The 24,676-nt window shown below is 45.5% G+C and overlaps 2 protein-coding genes across 4 annotated transcripts in view; both read left to right on the top strand.

Annotated features, from left to right (window-relative positions):
* slc1a3a (solute carrier family 1 member 3a) overlaps window positions 1–16,940 on the top strand; it is a 23,001-nt gene extending 6,061 nt beyond the window's left edge. The window contains exons 4-10 of one of the 3 annotated variants that reach the window (XM_030791152.1): window positions 832–1,036; window positions 6,541–6,583; window positions 7,239–7,504; window positions 7,730–7,963; window positions 8,753–8,947; window positions 9,547–9,681; window positions 16,266–16,940. In XM_030791152.1, the coding sequence (XP_030647012.1) occupies window positions 832–1,036; window positions 6,541–6,583; window positions 7,239–7,504; window positions 7,730–7,963; window positions 8,753–8,947; window positions 9,547–9,681; window positions 16,266–16,479 (1,292 nt within the window). In that variant the 3' untranslated portion in view covers window positions 16,480–16,940. Of the gene's footprint in view, window positions 1–831; window positions 1,037–6,540; window positions 6,584–7,232; window positions 7,505–7,729; window positions 7,964–8,752; window positions 8,948–9,546; window positions 9,682–16,265 lie in introns of those variants that run through there. The other 2 variants (XM_030791151.1, XM_030791153.1) reach the window with 2 other exon arrangements.
* A 1,709-nt stretch (window positions 16,941–18,649) lies between these two features.
* nipbla (NIPBL cohesin loading factor a) overlaps window positions 18,650–24,676 on the top strand; it is a 43,788-nt gene continuing 37,761 nt past the window's right edge. The window contains exons 1-7 of the mRNA XM_030791239.1: window positions 18,650–18,717; window positions 21,095–21,243; window positions 22,329–22,494; window positions 22,695–22,825; window positions 23,029–23,137; window positions 23,916–24,079; window positions 24,340–24,395. Of these exons, the coding sequence (XP_030647099.1) occupies window positions 21,180–21,243; window positions 22,329–22,494; window positions 22,695–22,825; window positions 23,029–23,137; window positions 23,916–24,079; window positions 24,340–24,395 (690 nt within the window). The 5' untranslated portion in view covers window positions 18,650–18,717; window positions 21,095–21,179. The remainder of the gene's footprint in view (window positions 18,718–21,094; window positions 21,244–22,328; window positions 22,495–22,694; window positions 22,826–23,028; window positions 23,138–23,915; window positions 24,080–24,339; window positions 24,396–24,676) is intronic.

Raw genomic sequence — 24,676 nt, forward strand, 5'->3', positions numbered from 1 at the left:
TACACGCTCTCACAGTCACACACACACACAAACAGAGACACGCACACTCTCACACACGCATACACACAAACTCACACACACACTCTCACAGACACACTCTCACACACACACACACACACAAACAGAGACACGCACACTCTCACACACGCATACACACAAACACAAACTCACACACACACTCTCACAGACACACTCTCACACACACACACACACACAGAGACACGCACACTCTCACACACGCATACACACAAACACAAACTCACACACACACTCTCACAGACACACTCTCACGCACACGCACACACACAGACACAAACAGAGACACGCACACTCTCACACACGCATACACACAAACACAAACTCACACACACACTCTCACAGACACACTCTCACACACACACACAAACAGAGACACGCACACTCTCACACACGCATACACACAATCACAAACTCACACACACACACACACACTCACACACATGCTTCCTTTCTTCCACAGGTCCTTTACTTCTCTCATTCTTGGAAACTTTCTTTTTCTTTCTTTCTTTCTTTCTTTCTTTCTTTCTTTCTTTCTTTCTTTCTTTCTTTCTGTCTTTCTTTGCATGTTATATGTGTTTGCAGTCAGAGAACTACTCAGTTGTTAACTGTTATTTAGATGCCCTCACAGTCAGTAATGTTCAGCTCTTCAGAAAACAGCCCCTGCCTTAATATGACATTAATGACTCTCGCTGTAAAAATGATCCTCACTGTAAAAATGACTCTCTCTCTGTCTGTCTGTCTGTCTGTCTGTCTGTCTGTCTGTCTGTCTGTCTGTCTGCGTTGCGTCCCCAGGCATGGCCGCTCTGGACAGCCGTGCGTCGGGGAAGATGGGGATGCGGGCGGTGGTCTACTACACCACCACTACAGTCATCGCTGTTTTTATTGGGATAGTCATGGTCCTGATCATCCACCCGGGAAGAGGCTCAAAGGATGAGTTCAGCCGCCAGCAGACCATTGAACAAGTCAGCCCTGCCGACGCCTTCCTCGACCTGATCCGGTACCTGCTGGCCTCCTCACCTGCCCTGTTCACCTGCCCTGTTCATCTGCCCTGTTTAACTGCCCCGTTCATCTGCCCTCTTTAACTACCCTGTTCACCTGCCCTGTTCATCTGCCCTGTTCATCTGCCCTGTTTAACTGCCCTGTTCACCTGTCCTGTTCACCTGTCCTGTTCACCTGTCCTGTTTAACTGCCCTGTTCACCTGCCCTGTTCACCTGCCCTGTTCACCTGTCCTGTTTAACTGCCCTGTTCACCTGTCCTGTTTAACTGCCCTGTTCACCTGCCCTGTTCACCTGCCCTGTTCACCTGCCCCGTTCACCTGCCTTGTTTAACTGCCCTGTTCACCTGTCCTGTTTAACTGCCCTGTTCACCTGTCCTGTTCACCTGTCCTGTTCACCTGCCCTGTTTAACTGCCCCGTTCATCTGCCCTGTTCATCTGCCCTGTTCACCTGCCCCGTTCACCTGTCCTGTTCATCTGCCCTGTTCACCTGTCCTGTTTAACTGCCCCGTTCATCTGCCCCGTTCATCTGCCCTGTTCACCTGCCCTGTTCACCTGCCCTGTTTAACTGCCCTGTTCATCTGCCCCGTTCACCTGCCCCGTTCACCTGCCCTGTTTAACTGCCCCGTTCATCTGCCCTGTTCATCTGCCCTGTTCACCTGCCCTGTTCACCTGCCCTGTTCATCTGCCCTGTTTAACTGCCCCGTTCATCTGCCCTGTTCATCTGCCCTGTTCACCTGCCCTGTTCACCTGCCCTGTTCATCTGCCCTGTTTAACTGCCCCGTTCATCTGCCCTGTTCATCTGCCCTGTTCACCTGCCCTGTTCACCTGCCCTGTTCATCTGCCCTGTTTAACTGCCCTGTTCATCTGCCCTGTTCATCTGCCCTGTTCACCTGCCCTGTTCACCTGCCCTGTTCATCTGCCCCGTTCATCTGCCCCGTTCATCTGCCCTGTTCACCTGCCCTGTTCACCTGCCCTGTTTAACTGCCCTGTTCATCTGCCCTGTTCACCTGCCCTGTTCATCTGCTCCGTTCATCTGCCCCGTTCATCTGCCCTGTTCACCTGCCTTGTTTAACTGCCCTGTTCATCTGCCCCGTTCATCTGTCCTCTTTAACTACCCTGTTCACCTGCCCTGTTTAACTGCCCTGTTCATCTGCCCTGTTTAACTGCCCCGTTCACCTGCCCCGTTCATCTGCCCCGTTCATCTGCCCTGTTCACCTGCCTTGTTTAACTGCCCTGTTCATCTGCCCCGTTCATCTGTCCTCTTTAACTACCCTGTTCACCTGCCCTGTTTAACTGCCCTGTTCATCTGCCCTGTTTAACTGCCCTGTTCACCTGTCCTGTTCACCTGTCCTGTTTAACTGCCCTGTTCACCTGCCCTGTTCACCTGCCCTGTTCACCTGTCCTGTTTAACTGCCCTGTTCACCTGTCCTGTTCATCTGCCCTGTTTAACTGCCCTGTTCACCTGCCCTGTTCACCTGCCCTGTTCATCTGCCCTGTTTAACTGCCCCGTTCATCTGCCCTGTTCATCTGCCCTGTTCACCTGCCCCGTTCACCTGTCCTGTTCATCTGCCCTGTTCACCTGTCCTGTTTAACTGCCCCGTTCATCTGCCCCGTTCATCTGCCCTGTTCACCTGCCCTGTTCACCTGCCCTGTTTAACTGCCCTGTTCACCTGCCCTGTTCACCTGCCCTGTTCACCTGCCCTGTTTAACTGCCCCGTTCATCTGCCCTGTTCATCTGCCCTGTTCACCTGCCCTGTTCACCTGCCCTGTTCATCTGCCCTGTTTAACTGCCCCGTTCATCTGCCCTGTTCACCTGCCCTGTTCATCTGCCCCGTTCATCTGCCCCGTTCATCTGCCCTGTTCACCTGCCCTGTTCACCTGCCCTGTTTAACTGCCCTGTTCACCTGCCCTGTTCACCTGCCCTGTTCATCTGCCCTGTTCACCTGCCCTGTTCATCTGCCCTGTTCATCTGCCCCGTTCATCTGCCCCGTTCATCTGCCCTGTTCACCTGCCCTGTTCACCTGCCCTGTTTAACTGCCCTGTTCATCTGCCCTGTTCACCTGCCCTGTTCATCTGCCCCGTTCATCTGCCCCGTTCATCTGCCCTGTTCACCTGCCTTGTTTAACTGCCCTGTTCATCTGCCCCGTTCATCTGCCCTGTTCACCTGCCCCGTTCATCTGCCCTGTTCATCTGCCCCGTTCATCTGCCCCGTTCATCTGCCCCGTTCACCTGCCCTGTTCACCTGCCCTGTTTAACTGCCCTGTTCATCTGCCCTGTTCACCTGCCCTGTTCATCTGCCCCGTTCATCTGCCCCGTTCATCTGCCCTGTTCACCTGCCCTGTTTAACTGCCCTGTTCATCTGCCCTGTTTAACTGCCCTGTTCATCTGCCCTGTTCACCTGCCCTGTTCATCTGCCCTGTTCACCTGCCCTGTTCATCTGCCCTGTTTAACTGCCCCGTTCATCTGCCCTGTTCATCTGCCCTGTTCACCTGCCCTGTTCACCTGCCCTGTTCATCTGCCCTGTTTAACTGCCCTGTTCATCTGCCCTGTTCATCTGCCCTGTTCACCTGCCCTGTTCACCTGCCCTGTTCATCTGCCCCGTTCATCTGCCCCGTTCATCTGCCCTGTTCACCTGCCCTGTTCACCTGCCCTGTTTAACTGCCCTGTTCATCTGCCCTGTTCACCTGCCCTGTTCATCTGCTCCGTTCATCTGCCCCGTTCATCTGCCCTGTTCACCTGCCTTGTTTAACTGCCCTGTTCATCTGCCCCGTTCATCTGTCCTCTTTAACTACCCTGTTCACCTGCCCTGTTTAACTGCCCTGTTCATCTGCCCTGTTTAACTGCCCCGTTCACCTGCCCCGTTCATCTGCCCCGTTCATCTGCCCTGTTCACCTGCCTTGTTTAACTGCCCTGTTCATCTGCCCCGTTCATCTGTCCTCTTTAACTACCCTGTTCACCTGCCCTGTTTAACTGCCCTGTTCATCTGCCCTGTTTAACTGCCCTGTTCACCTGTCCTGTTCACCTGTCCTGTTTAACTGCCCTGTTCACCTGCCCTGTTCACCTGCCCTGTTCACCTGTCCTGTTTAACTGCCCTGTTCACCTGTCCTGTTCATCTGCCCTGTTTAACTGCCCTGTTCACCTGCCCTGTTCACCTGCCCTGTTCATCTGCCCTGTTTAACTGCCCCGTTCATCTGCCCTGTTCATCTGCCCTGTTCACCTGCCCCGTTCACCTGTCCTGTTCATCTGCCCTGTTCACCTGTCCTGTTTAACTGCCCCGTTCATCTGCCCCGTTCATCTGCCCTGTTCACCTGCCCTGTTTAACTGCCCTGTTCACCTGCCCTGTTCACCTGCCCTGTTCACCTGCCCTGTTTAACTGCCCCGTTCATCTGCCCTGTTCATCTGCCCTGTTCACCTGCCCTGTTCACCTGCCCTGTTCATCTGCCCTGTTTAACTGCCCCGTTCATCTGCCCTGTTCACCTGCCCTGTTCATCTGCCCCGTTCATCTGCCCCGTTCATCTGCCCTGTTCACCTGCCCTGTTCACCTGCCCTGTTTAACTGCCCTGTTCACCTGCCCTGTTCACCTGCCCTGTTCATCTGCCCTGTTCACCTGCCCTGTTCATCTGCCCTGTTCATCTGCCCCGTTCATCTGCCCCGTTCATCTGCCCTGTTCACCTGCCCTGTTCACCTGCCCTGTTTAACTGCCCTGTTCATCTGCCCTGTTCACCTGCCCTGTTCATCTGCCCCGTTCATCTGCCCCGTTCATCTGCCCTGTTCACCTGCCTTGTTTAACTGCCCTGTTCATCTGCCCCGTTCATCTGCCCTGTTCACCTGCCCCGTTCATCTGCCCTGTTCATCTGCCCCGTTCATCTGCCCCGTTCATCTGCCCTGTTCACCTGCCCTGTTCACCTGCCCTGTTTAACTGCCCTGTTCATCTGCCCTGTTCACCTGCCCTGTTCATCTGCCCCGTTCATCTGCCCCGTTCATCTGCCCTGTTCACCTGCCCTGTTTAACTGCCCTGTTCATCTGCCCTGTTTAACTGCCCTGTTCATCTGCCCTGTTCACCTGCCCTGTTCATCTGCCCCGTTCATCTGCCCCGTTCATCTGCCCTGTTCACCTGCCCTGTTCATCTGCCCCGTTCATCTGCCCTGTTCACCTGCCCCGTTCATCTGCCCTGTTCATCTGCCCCGTTCATCTGCCCCGTTCATCTGCCCTGTTCACCTGCCCTGTTCACCTGCCCTGTTTAACTGCCCTGTTCATCTGCCCTGTTCACCTGCCCTGTTCATCTGCCCCGTTCATCTGCCCCGTTCATCTGCCCTGTTCACCTGCCCTGTTTAACTGCCCTGTTCATCTGCCCTGTTTAACTGCCCTGTTCATCTGCCCTGTTCACCTGCCCTGTTCATCTGCCCCGTTCATCTGCCCCGTTCATCTGCCCTGTTCACCTGCCTTGTTTAACTGCCCTGTTCATCTGCCCCGTTCATCTGCCCTGTTCACCTGCCCCGTTCATCTGCCCTGTTCATCTGCCCCGTTCATCTGCCCTGTTTAACTGCCCTGTCCACCTGCCCTGTCCACCTGCCCTGTTTAACTGCCCTGCCAACCTGCACCACCAAGAGCCCAAATGTTGACCCGCTCATTCCAGTGGCTTGTCCAAAAGCACACAGTGTTAGTGGGAATGAGAGAGACGCTGCAGTGAAATGTGGTTCAGAAACTGAGCAGTGGTGGCACAGTCCTGAGCCACCACTCCTCAAACTCCACCACACGTTTTAAGTCTCACGTGGATCTATAAAGAGTGTGTGTGTTCATAAAGAGTGTGTGTATCTATAAAGAGTGTATGTGTTCATAAAGAGTGTGTGTGTTCATAAAGAGTGTGTGTATCTATAAAGAGTGTATGTGTTCATAAAGAGTGTGTGTATTTATAAAGAGTGTGTGTATCTATAAAGAGTGTATGTGTTCATAAAGAGTGTGTGTATTTATAAAGAGTGTGTGTATCTATAAAGAGTGTGTGTGTTCATAAAGAGTGTGTGTGTTCATAAAGAGTGTGTGTATCTATAAAGAGTGTGTGTGTTCATAAAGAGTGTGTGTGTTCATAAAGAGTGTGTGTATCTATAAAGAGTGTGTGTGTTCATAAAGAGTGTGTGTATCTATAAAGAGTGTGTGTATCTATAAAGAGTGTGTGTATTTATAAAGAGTGTGTGTATCTATAAAGAGTGTGTGTATTTATAAAGAGTGTGTGTGTTCATAAAGAGTGTGTGTATCTATAAAGAGTGTGTGTATTTATAAAGAGTGTGTGTGTTCATAAAGAGTGTGTGTATCTATAAAGAGTGTGTGTATCTATAAAGAGTGTGTGTATTTATAAAGAGTGTGTGTATCTATAAAGAGTGTGTGTATTTATAAAGAGTGTGTGTATCTATAAAGAGTGTGTGTATCTATAAAGAGTGTGTGTATTTATAAAAAGTGTGTGGATTGGTAAAGGTGAATGTGATATTTTGTATTCTCTTTCTTATAGAAACATGTTTCCCCCAAATCTGGTGCAAGCATGTACCCAGCAGGTAATCTCTCCCTCTGTCTGTCTGTCTGTCTGTCTGTCTGTCTGTCTGTCTGCCTGTCTGTCTGCCTTTCTCTCTTTCTCTCACCTGCCCATCATTCTTCTTTGTAATATTTTGTCGTTGGAGAATAAAAACTTGAGCCCGGTGGTGGGAAGTGTCAGCCCATTCTAACACTGCACAGTCCTGCCATGTGGTGTGGACACGCTGCCGGGGGAATGCACTGGGCCTGGTTATTTATAGACTGGGTGTCTTTCAGAGGGCTGCACTCTGCACTGCTGCTGGTCGCTGGTTGGGGGATGGATTGGGAGTAGATGCCTTGCCCTCCATGCCATTGTAAACTTAAACCTGCATCACCATTCTGTCACATGTCAACACCTTCACCAACCACAAACTGCCAAAAACATCTATCTATCTATCTATCTATCTATCTATCTATCTATCTATCTATCTATCTATCTATCTATCTATCTATCTATCTATCTAAACATGCATACACAGTTATGTTTGCAGTTCAGAGCAGTTTTCTATGTATTTGTTTACTTGCTTGTTTATTTATGTACTTATATATTTAATGTGAAGAGTAATTGCCAGAGAATGTGCTTAATTTCTAAAGACATTGGGGGAGATGACACATGCCTGTCTGTTGGTCCAGTTTAAGACGCAGTATGGAAAACGAGTGGTGACTGTGAAGGTGACGGTGAACAACACGGTGTTCAGCGTGACGAACGGTTCGGAGGAGCTGACGCGTGAGGAGCTGATTCCTGAGCTGAGCACGGTGAACGGGATCAATGCCCTGGGCCTGGTGGTCTTCTCCATGTGCTTTGGCCTCATCATCGGAAACATGAAGGAACAGGGGCAGCCACTGCGGGATTTCTTCGACTGTCTTAATGAAGCTATCATGAGATTAGTGGCCATTATCATGTGGTGAGTGTATGTGTGAGTGGCTCATTAAAGATGTTGAAATCATACATCACTGTCTCACACACACACACAGTCACACAGACACACACACACACACATACACACAAGTCGCTGGACCCTCCAGATCAAAGCACAAAAAGCTAGTATGTATGGGTAGAATGTATAGTTAAATACATGACTAAACTTTAAATGTATGTGTAAAGCGATACATGGCGTTGGTTTTCCCAGGTATGCTCCGATTGGTATCCTCTTTCTCATTGCTGGGAAGATTGTGGAGATGGAGGATCTATCACACATGGGGGGACAGCTGGGGATGTACACCATCACAGTCATTACTGGACTCCTCATCCACGCCACCGTGGTTCTGCCCATGCTCTACTTCATCATCACCAGGAAAAACCCCTTTGTCTTCATCGCCGGGTTACTGCAGGCCCTTGTCACTGCTCTGGGCACCTCGTCCAGGTGAGATTCATCCTCCACACGCCTCTCTGGGTTCTGCTTCTAACAGAATGATCCTCTTAATTACAGTCAGTGACCTGAGAGGTCGTTACCGTCAGTGACCCGAGAGGTTGTTACCGTCAGTGACCCGAGAGGCCATTACAGTCAGTGACCCGAGAGGTCGTTACAGTCAGTGACCCGAGAGGTCGTTACCATCAGTGACCCGAGAGGCCATTACAGTCAGTGACCCGAGAGGTCGTTACAGTCAGGGACCCTAGAGACCGTTACAGTCAGTGACCCGAGAGGTCGTTACAGTCAGTGACCCGAGAGGCCGTTACCGTCAGTGACCCGAGAGGCCGTTACCGTCAGGGTCGCGAGAGGTCGTTACAGTCAGTGACCCGAGAGGTCGTTACCATCAGTGACCCGAGAGGTCGTTACCGTCAGTGACCCGAGAGGTCGTTACAGTCAGTGACCCGAGAGGTCGTTACCGTCAGTGACCCGAGAGGTCGTTACAGTCAGTGACCCGAGAGGCCGTTACCGTCAGGGACCCGAGAGGTCGCTACCGTCAGTGACCCGAGAGGTCGTTACAGTCAGGGACCCGAGAGGTCATTACAGTCAGTGACCTGAGAGGTCGTTACCGTCAGTGACCCGAGAGGTCGTTACCGTCAGTGACCCGAGAGGTCGTTACCGTCAGTGACCTGAGCTCCAGCTCCCGTCTGCACTTATCTCAGAACCTCACAGTGCCCTCTGGTGATTGCGCCAGTGGATTCCACGTTTTCTCTGACTGAGTTGTCTGATGTGTTTTTGGGGCAGTTCTGCGACCCTGCCCATTACCTTTAAATGTCTGGAGGAGAACAATAATGTGGACAAGCGTGTGACTCGCTTCGTGCTGCCCGTGGGCGCCACCATTAACATGGACGGCACGGCGCTGTACGAGGCCCTGGCTGCCATCTTCATTGCTCAGGTCAACGGCATGGATCTGAACTTTGGCCAGATTCTCACCATCAGGTAAAACCACGCCCACGTCCCCATCCTACTCACTCATCAGTAAAATATATGAACCGACTGTGACCCAGGTGTGAACAGAGGTTACTTCACAAAGCAGGAATGCTTTTCTGTTCAACAGCCTTGACTGTTGGCTCAAGTTATTTTGCAAACTGACATATCCTACTTCTTATGCAAGCAAATGGGCCTTAGATGACAATGTCACAGTGACAACAAACGAACATTAGTGAAAGAAGAAAAGAATGACACTGATTTTGTTTTAGGGTAAATTTTATGTTTTTAAGCAATGGTGAAATGGTAAATATTGGACTCTCATTGCTGCAGTTTACTTTAACTAGCATTAGATCCTTTATTTAATCTGTGTGTGTATTTACTTGTGATCTGTGAGCTAACTGATGTGTGTGTGTATTTACTTGTGATCTGTGAGCTAACTGATGTGTGTGTATTTACTTGTGATCTGTGAGCTAACTGATGTGTGTGTATTTACTTGTGATCTGTGAGCTAACTGATGTGTGTGTATTTACTTGTGATCTGTGAGCTAACTGATGTGTGTGTATTTACTTGTGATCTGTGAGCTAACTGATGTGTGTGTAACAAAACAGCATCACAGCAACAGCAGCCAGTATTGGTGCAGCTGGAATCCCACAGGCTGGCCTGGTTACCATGGTGATAGTGCTGACCTCAGTTGGACTGCCCACTGATGACATCACCCTCATCATTGCTGTGGACTGGTTCCTGTGAGTCTGGCATATTATCCTTCTTCTTTTGTAAAGTTTTGCACTCAGCCGTGAGTGAAATATGTTTTTATTTTTTCAGAAGAATGAAACCTTATTATTGTAAAATATCAGCCTTGACCAGAGCTCTGTATTCAGCTGTGAAGCATATGTATTTCTGCATGTAAACCTGTTGTTTTGGCAGAGAGAGGACAGTTTTAAAGACCAGAGCCGTTTCTCAATAAGCGTTCTTGTCTGTACTTGCGTTCTCGTGAAACGTCATCAGTTACGGCTGAAGTACTGTTCCATTTCAAAGTTCACACCTAGCCAAGAACAGATCAAATACCCGGATGTGTTCTTGATTAGTGGGTTTTATCAAGGATGCATCAGGAGGTTATTTGTGTGGACTTGGGGAGTCAAGTTTCCCAGAATGCATTTCCCCCAAATTTCACTAAAATAACAGCAATGGCAGCAGGCGAGCTACCACATAACTGTAAGTTTCTTATTATGACTGTTGTTCTATCACCAAATGTAGTTTTTAAGATTTTTCAAGCGAGAAATTAATATTTCAGAATTCAAATATGGGTCGGTGGTGCCTCCTTGAAAGTCCTAAATGTTCGGAGATGTGACGTGTACTAGCGGACCGAGCTAGCTAGCTCCAGAGCCTCCAGCAAGAACGCTGCTGTTTCAGTCACAGTTTGAGCGTGCTGCATCCTCCCGCGTCATTCGGGAGTACAGACTCCCGAGTTGAACTTGCAAGTCCGAACTCCCGAGAACGGGTGTGCGTATGTGGCGTACTTCGAATTGAGAAAGGGCTTACGATTTGTGCAGAGAACACTGAGATAAAACATGATATTCCAGGAAGCTGAATTTTCCTGACTTCACATTCCACACCCGAGGGTGAAATTTTATGTAATCTTGTCGGTATCTGATTCCAATGAATAACGACGTCTGTTTATATGTTTAATAAGAACCACACTATAGTGTGTCCCATGCTGAGACCCTCTCTGTCAGATAGAAGTCTAAATAAGTCTTATATCTTGTATATATGGTCTCAGGTCTCCGTCAGATAGAAGTCTAAATAAGTCTTATATCTTGTATATATGGTCTCAGGTCTCCATCAGTTAGAAGTCTAAATAAGTCTTATATCTTGTATATATGGTCTCAGGTCTCCGTCAGATAGAAGTCTAAATAAGTCTTTTCACAATGCCAAAGCAGGAGCCACACCATTCAGCCATGCTGCTGTTTGGATACAGCGGCGTTAGCTGGGACTGTTTTTGAGGGAACTTAAGAAGTCCAAACAGAGGATGCTTTGTGGAGTTTGGAGGCCCAGGTTCCCTTTCGGGGAGGAGGAGGTGTTTTGGAGACGAGACATCAGAGTGCAGGCTATGTGAACTGGTGGACAGAGGGAATAGAGCCATGGAGTGTCTGTTTGTGGGATTGAAGCGTGGCAGCTCTGAAACAACATTACATTCATTCATTTAACGGATGGGACTTTTCCCCCCGATCACATGCCTGGGGTGTAGTGTTACAGTCAGAGACACATCAGCAGTGAGGCATCCCAGTTAGCAATCAAAGCCTCACCGGTAACTGGTCATGGTTTCTCTTCCCACTAATTCACTACTGTCTATTAGTTATAAAACAACTTGGTAACTGCAACATGAGATCAGTGGAGCCCAAAACACGGGAGGTTAAAATGTGGAATTACAATGTAGACATGGCACGAACTAACTGGTCTTAATAACAGTGTAGTATAAAGTGCCCAAGAGCCTAAAAAATAAGAATAAAAATATATACAGTAAATATATAAACTTACATATAATAAATACACATGGTGTAATACAGTGATGTAAAGGAGACAGTGATGCTGAGCAGGGCTGAAATGTATAAATATATAAACTTACATATAATAAATACACATGATGTAATACAGTGATGTAAAGGAGACAGTGATGCTGAGCAGGGCTGGAATGAGACTGAGGTGTACTCATGCCACCCATACAGCGTGAGCTGGTCATTACCATGATCACCTGAGTCTATGGCAGGATGTAATTTAGCTGAATGATTCACAGAGTGAAGCACGGTGTGTATTTATTGTTTCTCTCCGACTTAATGCTGCAGCAAGTCACAGTGGTGTCTCGGGAAATGTGTGGGAGTAAAAGTGGCCATTTTCCAGTTAAAAATGAAGTGAATTAAAAGTGAATTAAAATGAATTAAAAGTGAAAGTTGACAGAAACATGTATACTCGAGTAAAGTAGAAATATTCTCAAATCGTACTTCAGAGTCACCATACACCACTGCCTAGTCCTTCTCAAACCATCTGAAATTTACATTCCATTTAAAATACTGAGTTTTATTTCTTAGGCAATCAGTTCCTTCCTTCGCTTTGGTTTCAGAGATTCAGAGATTGTGAACGTATATTGTTTGGTTTCTGTGTATGTAAAGTGAGTAGAGAGGTTAGATATTTCATCAGTGGCTGAATTTATTTTTTTGTTTACCTAACCTTTATTTTGCCAGGAAAGACATTAAGAAATAAATTTCTTATTTACAATGACAGCCTGGCAAGTGACAAAAGACACTTGAAGGGGGAAGGAGGAGAAAAGAAAAATATATATAAAATAAGAAATAAACAGTTAAAAAGTTAAATAATAAAAACAACAACAAAGAAGAGTAACTAACTAAACAAACAGAAGTAAAACATTAACAGGGTTAGGGTTAGGGTTAGGTATCGGGTATCAGTAATAGTGTCCATAAGTAGGCCCTTAAAAGCAGTGGTTGAAATAAATTTATCCAGTTTTAGTGCTTTTTCTACCAGGTTCCAATCATTAGCAGCAGCAGACTGGAATGACATCAGGCCAAAGAGTGAGTTGGATTAAGGGGCCTTTACTCTGATGTACAGGCAAAACTGTGTATTACACTTGGCCACAAATATTGGCTGTAATAACTGACTTAAATAGGGGGGCAAGTATCCAAGAATTGAGTTTTATAAATAAGCGTGAACAGTGGATGTTACGACGAGAATGCAGAGAGGGCCATTTGACCAGAGAGTACAGATGACAGTGGTGTGTTTTGAAGGGGGCATTCGTAGCAAATCGAATAGCAGTGTGATAGATTGCGTCAAGCCTTTGAAGTGTTCCTTCGCATGCCAGTCTATAGATTGTATCCCCATAATCAAATAAGGGAAGAACGGTCAAGAACGGTAGAGCAGCTGCCAACTCAGCACTTCCATTATATAACAGAGTGGTCATCATTTTCTGACCAGACGCACAAGATCTCTTATCTCTGCTCAAAGGACGATGACCTTTCAGGTCATTGGATGAAATAAGGGAAGAACGGTCATTTGAACAATCATGCGTTCGGCAGCAGATGTAAAGGAGGAACGATTTCTACATAGAAAACCAAGTTTTGCCTTAACCTTTGAGTGCAACATGGTGGCATGGTGCGAAAGGACAATGCACTATCTAGCCAGATTCCTAGGTATTTATAAACCGTAACCTGTTCTAGGATGGTTCCATCTGTGGTAGTAATGGCCAAGGTGGAAGGGGACACAGTGGCCTTCTGACCAAACCACATAACTTTTGTCTTGTCAGTGTTTAATGATAGATTGAGGTTAGTAAAATCCTGCTGTATTTCAAGAAATCTGTCCTGAAGTGATTTTATCACTGGATCGGGAGATGGATGAGTGGCATACAAGTTTGTATCTTCAGCATATAAATGAAAATGGGAGTTATTAACAACGTGAGGAATGTCAATAATGAATATGGAAAAGAGAGTTGGACCAAGTATTGAGCCCTGGGGAACGCCAAAGGACACATGGAGGGGCTGGGAGAGATGGAGGTCTAAGTTTACACGCTGCACCCTAATAGAGAGGTAGGTAGAAAACCAAGCCAACGAGTGATCGGAGACCCCAGTACTATCTAATCTGTTTAATAAGATGGAATGATCCACTGAGTCAAAGGCTTTCGCTGGGTCAATAAATATTGCTGCACAATGTTGTTATTAGGCATCCAGTGCAGATGTTAGGTCGTTTAAAACTTTCAGAATAGCAGTAACACATTCATAACCTGAACGAAAACCCGACTGTACACTGGACAAACTGTTATGCTTCTCAAGATAGTGAGTTAGCTGCTTGTTCACAAGTTTCTCCAGAAGCTTAGATAAGCGTGGTAAAATGGTCATGGGCCTGTAGCAGTTTAAGTCAGTCTGATCTCCACTCTCAAAAGGAGGACGGACAATGGCTATCTCCCAGTCTGCTGGTGACTCAGCAGCACGAATAGAAATATTAAAAATGTCTGTTAACGGTGCTGCAATGATAGGAGCTGCTATTTTAAAACAGAATGGAGCAAACCCATCTGAACCAGCTGGCTTTTTGGGGTCCAATGAGAGCAGCTCCTCTAAAACCTCTCTTTTGGCAAATGTTGGAGGGAAAACCTGTGAGAGGCCTCCTGTGAACAAGATGCAGGTATTGAAGTGTGCAAGCAGCTCTTCCTTAGGCAATTCCAGTTAGGGGAATCAGAGACATGCCCAGACTTTATAAAACGATGATTGAAAAGATCAGCCACACGAATCTTATCGGTCTCCAGAATATTATCAGCTTTGACAAAGGCAGGCCTGGAGATCTATTTTCTAATTGCCTCACTGTTTTCCAAAATTGCTGTGGATTAGAGCCACTGTATAAATTTCTCCTTAAAGTTGTTGGATTTCAATTCCAATGCTGCTTGTGTTGCCTTGTTTCGAATTTGACGAAATGCCAGTCTGTCAGCCAGGGATCCAGCTCGGCATGCTTTGCACCAAGCAGCGTTTTTTTCCTGCAATAGCAATTCAAAATCACGAGAAAACCATGGACTGTTACGATTTTTTATCTATAATTTCTTTATGGGAGCATGCTCGTCAATAACCGCACTGAAATAATCTCTAAACAATCTCCAAACAACATCTACATGAGGAATCAGGCCAACCCTGTTCCAGTTCACCTCAGCCAAGTCAAATGGCCTTAGTATTCAAATTTTTGACAACTCTCTTTAGACTAATCTGTCCAGATAATTCAGTAGTATGACCTTTACGAACACAGTAAAACAGTGATCACTAATGTCATCACAAAACACACCAGAATGGTACAAGTGAATGAGAAAAATCACATCAGTCAATGTAGCCTTATCAGGTAGATTAGGGTCATATCTTGTAGGAAGAGTTATTATGCGATAAAGATTCAATGAATCAAATTGTTACACTACGTTTTCAGAAGGTTTCAGCATGTCCCAATTAAGATCGCCTAACAAAACCAGCTCAGATCTTGTAAAAGGTGCCAAGGCGTTACTTAAGCCCATTAGGGTACAAACAGGCACGGAAGGAGGGCGATAGCATCCAGCTACAGCAAGAAATTCCTGGATAACTTAATGTTAAGAACTAATAAATCAAATGTTGTTGTTGTTTACAGACGTGAACGTGAACACATATGGTAACAGTATCATCTTTAAAAACTGTTTCATGATATCACATGAAAATAGAAGCCTACTGAAAAAGGGTTTGTCAAGCGTATCACCTAGAAACCTGATGACTGTTAAACAATCAAAGTCTCCTAGTCTGTTGAGCAGAGAATCACTGTCAGTTTCGAAGCTGGGCAGACTGATAGGTTTACTGTGGACATTATCAGACTTAATGAATGTTAAAATGACCAGGTCAGGACGAAGTAAGGCACTCTGAGGGAAGCCGCAATAAATAGATAAAAGTAAACGATTAAACAACAGAAGCAACAAAACAACAGAAATATCAGCAGCTACATAGAGTCCAGCATAAGACACGGCAGCAAAGCTGTTAGCAGAGTCCCACATGAAGCACACAACAGCAGAGATGTTCAAGATTTCCCCATTTAAGACTCAGCTCATTGTCAGCAGTCGATTTGAAGTGGGACTTGCCAAATGCTTCATTTCTTTGGTGGATTAAGCTTGGATACTTGTTGAATGAACAAAACCTTAAACTTTCAATGGTTTATGTCCATGGTTTATTTCTGGATTCTGGTTTTTACAAATCGGTCACAGAGTGACCCTTTAGGTACACAGCTCCCAGTCTGCAGCCATTACTGTTCCAGTTATTCAAACTGAAGCGCACAGCAGCAGAGATGTTAGCAGAGTCCAGCAGAGGACGGTCTCAATGTCTCGGTGTCTGAAGCAGGTTGCACACGGCCATGCTGGAATAGAGCAGCTGCCAACTCAGCCCTTCCATTATATAACAGAGTGGTCATCATTTTCTGACCAGACGCACAAGATCTCTTATCTCTGCTCAAAGGACGATGACCTTTCAGGTCATTGGAATAACTCCACTGGGCGTGGCCATGATTCTGGAATCGCTCCACCTGGCACGCACATTTATTCTGCCCCCACCTAAACCAGTGTCATACAAACAGTAGCTGTGTACTGTACCACTGGCCATAAATTAGAAAAACAACACTTCCTCTATGTCTACATATTCTGTATGCAAACTTTATAGCTTGGCATTAAATACCATCATTTAATGCTATTTAGGATATTGTGACCATGCTCTTTGAGTCTGTGTTCATTAAACCTTTCTTTCTGACTGTGACTCTGTCTGTAACTCTGTAATTCTCTCAGGGACCGTCTGCGCACCACCACAAATGTTCTGGGAGATTCCATCGGTGCTGGGATCATTGAGCATCTCTCCCAGCATGAGCTCCGCACCAAGGACGCTGAGATCGGAAACTCCACCTCGGAAGAGAATGACACCAAGAAACCATACCAACTCATCTCCCAGGAGAGCGAATTTGAGAACGAAAAAAAAGTGTCAGATAGTGAAAGCAAGATGTAGGACCCTAGCTTTTATGACACAGAAATGCTGGTTAGGGTCTGGAGGCATGTGTGTGACTGTTAATAACATACATCTGACTCCTCTCAGTAAAAATGAGCAGTGAATCACGCTGCCTATCGCATCAATGTGTAGAGGTGTGGAGAGACAGGAGTGACTCTTCCCTCTGTACAGTTTAGTCCTGTTTGAAACCATTAACAGACCGGACCTGCACACACGTGTCCAGTTTTTACAGGGTGCCTTACTAGAGTCCTGTGTTAGGCTGAAACGTAATTCTACTCTATGTATCTGTCTGTGATTTTTTAAATAATGTATTTGGTAATTGGAATAATCGGTTCTGGGAAAACAAGAGAATTTGATGTAACAGTGGACTACCAATGTTGTTTTATAGATGCCAAGATTTTTCTAGACAAATTAAAGTTTGAGCCGAAGCATTAAAGCATTTTGGACAAGTGTGGACCATATGTATTCTGTTAATGCTGTTTTCTCATGATAAAGGACTTGGTCTTCTGAACGCCAAGGTTACAAAGTTACAATATTGTATTAACTATGATCCTTATGTCATAGCTGAGCTGTATGCCGTTCACATATTTGTGTAGGATCCACTTATAAAGTCTGAGAGACACATTATCAATACAACACTGTCTTTCTATGAGGATGCTGGAAATACAGGTTTAGTATGTTTGACCTGCTGCCAACCTTTTCATGTCACTGTGCATTTCAGCAAACTATTGGGGAAATCAACAAAATTCATATCATGTATTCGATCAGAAACAGACAGATCATTATTTCCTTGTTTTTTATTTTTACAGCTGTATACAGAATTAAACAAATTTAACAGACATCTACTGACCGAGTCTAAGAAAAAAGGAGAAAAAAAATATAACATCACATATATCTCGCATAAAAAGGAATGGCTAGGAAGCCGGTGATGACAATAGCAAAAGACTGCTCACCGTTCAACAACGTATATATCAAACACGAATGGAACAACAGCAACAAAAAACGGGGTTCATGTCGTTTCCTTAACGCTACAATACTTCGGTCTAAGACCTACCGTTATACAATGACTCCATCTAGTGGCAGAAAAGGGAAAAAAATTAAGGCCTGGTACGGCTTTGATTTGACGAGCGATCTACTCCGTTTAACTTAGATTAAATGACTTAAAGGCAACGCAATTAAATAGCAAATATTTTAAGGTAATGAATTAATGGCTTTAAGAATCGTTTTCCTGTATTTGTAAACGTAATAATATACATTGGATAACATTATTTAGGATGTGACCTTGACATGAGTTGATAAATAACGATGATATGAAGACATAATTTGAAGACAGGAAATCAAGGGTATTGGGCTTGTGGAAAAAATTAAATGTGTCACATTTTAATACATTATTTAACTTGAGCTCCTCTGCTAAGTATTCACACGATGCAATTCAAGCAACAGTGTGCAGGTCATCGTACGAGTTAATAAAGAATCAGAAACAAACAAAACAGTTTGTTTCAGTGTTAGTAGACTAAAGAACTTGCCGTTTGCTACGAAGCAAAACACTCACATTCTTAAAACTGTGAAAAAAAAGAAAGAAAAAAAGAAAGAAAGAAAGAAAGAAAGAAAGAAAGAAAGAAAGAAAGAAAGAAAGAAAGAAAAGAAAAGGCATTAGGAAATGTGAAACATTTTTAATCATCGTGTTGATCTTTTAAAACTAAGTACATATATTGCTCGTTTACTCCTTTTTCTGTTAGAACTAACATTACACAATTGTACATAGTGAATACCCTTGATCCTTAATTAGTTTGCGCGCCAGTAGACATCAGTTATATTGTAGTAACGCAGCACTTCCGGCCGAACCAGTTCTAAATTATCAGTACCACAAGTGAGAAAGATGCTAGGCAGTGTCTGTATGTAATACCAAAGCTTGGCCACAGGTTCGACTTTACAACACTTTCCATTTTTGTCTGTTTACTCCATAAAAATTAAGGGGTCAAAGCGAAACGTGCCTTTATGTACTGTTAAGATGTAGTGTATATTTTGTCTTGTGACGAGGTGAGAGCGAACCTCCCCCACCCAGACAGTGTAGGTTTGATGTTATTAGCCACATAACTAGCTAGCTTAGCTAACAAGCTTTGCCCGGAGTTTTCTATGCAAGCGCCTTTTATAGCAGAGAGAGGGAGCCAGAGACTACACACAGAGGAGCCTCACAGCCAAACAACACTCCTTATTCTTTCAAGTTACCCACCTAAGGTAAATATTAACGCATAATGCAGTAATATCTGTCGTTTTGTACACGAAATCGTCCTGGCTTCACATATTTTGGGTACTAGGTTTAATATTTTGCGATGAAATTTCAGTGAAGACTGACCCTATCGCTATAACTAGCCTAGCCTAGCTAGCTAGCAATTTTGTCCGTTACAAAGCTTCGTGACCGCGGCAGTCTCGCGCAGTCGAGCCCGAGGACTCTGAACGTTTTGCGAGAGACGGGGGCCAAGCAGATAACTAACACAACACAAACGACTTTATTTTGGACAGGAAACACATAGTTACCTAAACTATTGTCTAAACTTTTAAAAGGACAAATAGCCGGTAATTGTCTGACTTTCAAATCGCCATTGAAAGTAGAGGATGAAGAAATAAACTTTTTATCTGATGAGACTAGGAATGGGAAATGTTCGTAGGTTGCTACCAAGCTAACTAATGTATGGTTATCAGCCGACCGTATTAGACGAACTGTAGCTATAGCAGTGGTTGCTGGCTTGGTACCGGAGGAAATCTCACTATATTCTTGAGAATCTTTATTTGTTACCAAAATTAAGTCACTGTAGTACGATGCATTTCAAATGATATAATGTAGCCAACTAACTCACTTAACGTTAAAAAGAGCCGCGTATATTGGCTAGTTAGTTATAAGCTAAGTTTAGCTAGCGAGCAAGTCAATCGAGTGTCATTCCTTAGCTCAAAAATGTCTTGAATGTGAACAAATTGTCCTTGCCTACTAGCTGATACCGTGCTAGACAAATGAAGAACCTCGTTGATTATCTACGTTATAATTTATCTCACACCAGTTTGCCACCAATTTAAATTAGCGAGAACCAGAATTCGTTGATCCAACGTTACTTTTAATCTTATTAGCGACATAAATTGCTTGACTGAATCGTTTCCATCTTAGATATGATACAGACAAGTAAACTTAATAAAACGCCCCAAACTTTATATGAAGTACCATAAGACACCACGGCTCCGTTGCTTCTCTTTATATTGTTGTTCAGTGCTGCTGTAGGATCACGGTAGTTCCATAAGTCATATTTCTGATACAGTACGCACAAGTTTATTAAATATCGTGCTGGCGCTGTCAGAGATATACGTGGATGTGTTTTTCACGTTTAAATGGTGTTTAGGACTGGTATACAGGGAAGTGTTTCACATGATAGGGAAATTCAAAGGGGTTTGTGTTTTAGACGCCCAGGTTTATTTTTTGCATGTTTTGAGCGGACACAACTACACCGCAAGAATGTTTAGAAAGTTTGTCCTTAATCGAACAGGCCAGAGACAGAATCCAGCAGACTCACGGAAGATCTTTTGCATTTTAAAACGACCATTAGAACCCGCGGCGCCCCTGAATAGGCCTCCCCTTCCGTAATCTCAGACTGCTGCCTCTCGCTGCCCCGTCCGCACGTTTCAGACCGGCCTGCCTGCATACCACAGTCAGCAAAATGGAGCTCTACCGAACTTTATCTGAGCACGACTCCACAATACACACGACACGGTCAGAGGAGAGTAACATTTGAATAGTCTCAATACCCGTTTCAACATCATTCATGTCTGCAGTCATGCTAACTACAATTTTCCATCTCAAAGCGGCTGAGTTAGCTGTCAGTACACGGCTTTTACTATGACTGCCTTACACATGGTCACCAAATGTGCAATTGCAAACAGATTCTAATCAGGGACTGATTATTTTTTGTCAATCCTCTTCCAAGTAGTGCTCTCTGCAGCGATTTCCTCTGCTCTCCCTCCTTAGAGGTGATGCAGACATCGGTTTGCACTTGATGGAGCTGTAACTCCAAAGTTCTTGTCCACTGACATACGCCCTATTAGACCTGAAAACAGACCTGATCTGGTGGGTCTGATTAAGGTTCCTGTGTGAACCTTAGAGCAGTTTGTGCCACAGGCAGAAAGAGAGAGAGTGCTCTGCTCCTTGCATCTGTTCCTTTGTGTGTGGGGCCAGCATCACTTGTCTTCTGTGTTCCATGTGCCCTAGGGGTGGAGAGAGAGAAAGGGTGGAGTCAGCTTGTGCATGTGAAACAGGGGGTGTGTCCCTGTACCAACCACTGAAGGGTGTGTGCTGTTTGTGGGCGTGTCCCTCGATGGTAGCTGTTCTAAATAGCATTGGGGACGGGATTGTTTGTGTAGTGCGTAAGATGCACGATGTGGACAGGGATGAATCGGTGTGATGGAACCATGTCCATTTGTAAGCTCCTTCATACTAGCAGCCAGCCCTGGTCCTTACCTGCTGTGTCAGCCCCCAGCTGCTCATGCATCTCCTCCTTAAACCCAAGGCAGTTTTAGAGTCTGTGTAACAAGACCTCTAGTCATCCTGACTGTTTTTTCCTCTTTCCTATAGAGGGCGCTATGTGAGGGGGGGCTGGAGGTGCTGGCATATGTGAGTAACTGTGTGCACTGCCGTCTGGCCCTGTCTCACCTGCAGTATGAATGGGGACATGCCTCATGTTCCCATCACCACCCTGGCTGGGATCGCAGGCCTCACCGACTGTACGTACACACACGCGCGCACATTCTCACATAGACCTTAACACACGCACGCAGACACATTCTCACATAGACCTTAACACACACACGCGTGCACATTCTCACATAGACCTTAACACACGCACGCAGACACATTTTCAAACAGTCACACACACACACACACACGCGCATTCTCACATAGACCTTAACACACGCACGCAGACACATTTTCACACAGTCACACACACACACACACAACACAGTCACACATACACTCTAACATATAAACACACACTTTACGCCCAAGCATACACTCTAACACACACACACACACACTGTTTCTCACAAAATCACATACACTCTAACACCACCACACAGACACATTTTCACACAATCACATACACTCTAATACACACATACTCTCTCTCTCACACAATCACATACACTGTAATACATGCACACACACATTCTCATATAGCCATACACACTCTTACACACCCCCACATTCTCACATACACCAACACACCCCCACATTCTCACATACACCAACACACCCCCACATTCTCACATACACCAACACACCCCCACATTCTCACATACACCAACACACCCCCACATTCTCACATACACTAACACACACCCACATTCTCACATACACTAACACACACCCACATTCTCACGGACACTAACACACACCCACATTCTCATTGACACCAACACACCCCCACATTCTCATGTACACCAACACACCCCCACATTCTCATGTACACTAACACACCCCCACATTCTCACGGACACTAACATACTAACACATTCTCACGGACACTAACACACACCCACATTCTCACACATTCACATGCACTAATACGTTCCCAAATACCCCTACACATGCAAACATTCTCACAGTTACATACACTAACACACGCACACACACATTCTGAAATACCCCTACACATGCAAACATTCTCACACAGTCACAGAAACTCTAACACACGCACACACATATTCTTAGACACACACAGTCCTGTCTTTCAATGATAAGAGTGGTTGAGTGACATGTACTTCTGATGTAATTCCATTTGTGTGTGTGTGTGTGTGTGTGTGTGTAGTGTTGAACCAGCTACCCTTGCCTTCTCCCCTACCTGGTACTACCACCAAGAGTTTGCTGTTTAATGGGCGGATCGCAGAGGAAGTTGGCTGCCTGCTGGCCTGCACCGACGAGGGACTGGTCTCCCAGTTAGCCACAGGCCTCAGCCAGGTTTCCACCGAACACATGTAAAACAGTCTATCATCAGCTCCTGCTGTCACAAATTCATCTCTGTCGAATTTAACTTTTTCTCTTTATTCATCTCTGACCTCTAATCTATGACTTTCTTTTTTCTTTTCCCCTCTCTCTCTCTCTCTCTCTCTCTCTCTCTGTCTCTCTCGTCCTGTGTCCAATGAATGCTGCTGTGTAATATGGTGTGTGCTGTCAGAGAGCTGAAGGACAGTCTTGGTAGTGATGATCTGGAGGGAGATGTCCCTGTGTTGCTGCAGCTGCTGCTTTCCAGAAACCCCAATATCTTCAGGGAGAAGAGCACGCCGGGCCAGTTCACCCCACAGGGAGGTAAGACACACAGACCACACACACACACACACACACACACACATCATATCCAGACTGATCCACAGTCATCCTTCACCAGTGTTGCAGGCTCTAGGTCACACGTTTGATATCTCAGGCACATCGATGTGGCTTTTCCTGAACATGCTTTTGTTTCCACTCTCCTGAGTCATCTAACAGTGTTGTCTGTGTATTTTATTGCTCAGGTATCTCTCAGCAGCCAATAGGCCAGCCCTACAAAATCCTCTCTAATTCCATGGAAGACAGTCCAGCCTCAGCAAATTACCCAGCTTCCATGTCCCCCAGCCCCTCTGGGTGAGTCTGAACACACACAGTATAATTAAAGCCCAGCCCCTCTGGGTGAGTCTGAACACACACAGTATATTTAAAGCCCAGCCCCTCTGGGTGAGTCTGAACACACACAGTATAATTAATCCCCAGCCCCTCTGGGTGAGTCTGAACACACACAGTATATTTAAAGCCCAGCCCCTCTGGGTGAGTCTGAACACACACAGTATAATTAAAGCCCAGCCCCTCTGGGTGAGTCTGAACACACACAGTATAATTAAAGCCCAGCCCCTCTGGGTGAGTCTGAACACACACAGTATAATTAAAGCCCAGCCCCTCTGGGTGAGTCTGAACACACACAGTATAATTAAAGCCCAGCCCCTCTGGGTGAGTCTGAACACACACAGTATAATTAAAGCCCAGCCCCTCTGGGTGAGTCTGAACACACACAGTATATTTAAAGCCCAGCCCCTCTGGGTGAGTCTGAACACACACAGTATAATTAATCCCCATTACAGAGCAGAAAAGAAATTAGAGCCTTCTTTGCATTCTGGCCTCTTTGTTTTTACTGGGAATGCAGCAGGAGGTGAAGTAGGCAGAGCAGTAGGTAACACATAGACGCTTACTGAAGGTGCAGCTTTACACACTGGTGTTAGTTTGATCGATCTGCCAGGATCAGTCAATACCTGCTATGTTACTTATTGATCACTGTGTGTTGTAGGTAACATTAGGTGGATACTTATGTGTGTTGTAATGGTGTTGTAATGTCTAACCTGTCTGTCTTCCTCTGTGCTGCTGTTTGCAGTCGGTTCCCCATGCCTGCCCAGCCCAGCTCGGGTGGCCGATTTCTACACCCACAGCAACAACAGAACAGTCCTGTGCCCAGTCCATACACACCCCAGAGCCCCGCAGGGTACAGACAGTACCCTCACTCATCCAGCTATGGACAGCACGCTCAGCTACCACAAGGTCTCACACACACGCACACACACACACACTTTCCACATGTCACTTTTTCTTCTGCGTTCCTCTTTTCCCCTTTTATTTCAGCCAAAAAGTTGAAGACTGACATATTAATTAGTAGAACAATTTGAATCATTCAGGCAGTGTTTAAAATGTAAGGTAACATGGGTCCATGCACTAGTGAGGTGAAAACCCTTTGGTAGTGTTTGGACAGCCAGTGACTATGAACTGATGCTTTAGTAATGACTGTGTCTGGCCTGTTACAGTTTCTGTACCGAGCCCTGCTATTCCCTGTGGAATGACAACTGTACATGAGCGCAAGGTAGGATACACACACACACACACACACACACACACAGTCTTAATTCAGGGCCTGTACTGATTAAACCAAAGCAGTTTTTCTCACCGGGGTCAGGGCAGCAGTGTTCTGTAGTGTTGGTCAGATTTCGTTGCATTCGGATGAATACGGTTTAATTTCATAATGGAAATTTTGATTTTAACATTAAGGTTGATTTATTTCATTAAGACTCAACACCTTCTGCCACTCAAATCATGAAGATATTGTACAATTAGAGTTGTTGGCTTTGATACAGTTTTAGCTGT

Source organism: Chanos chanos, chromosome 14 (genome assembly GCF_902362185.1).
Source record: "Chanos chanos chromosome 14, fChaCha1.1, whole genome shotgun sequence".
NCBI lineage: Eukaryota > Metazoa > Chordata > Actinopteri > Gonorynchiformes > Chanidae > Chanos > Chanos chanos.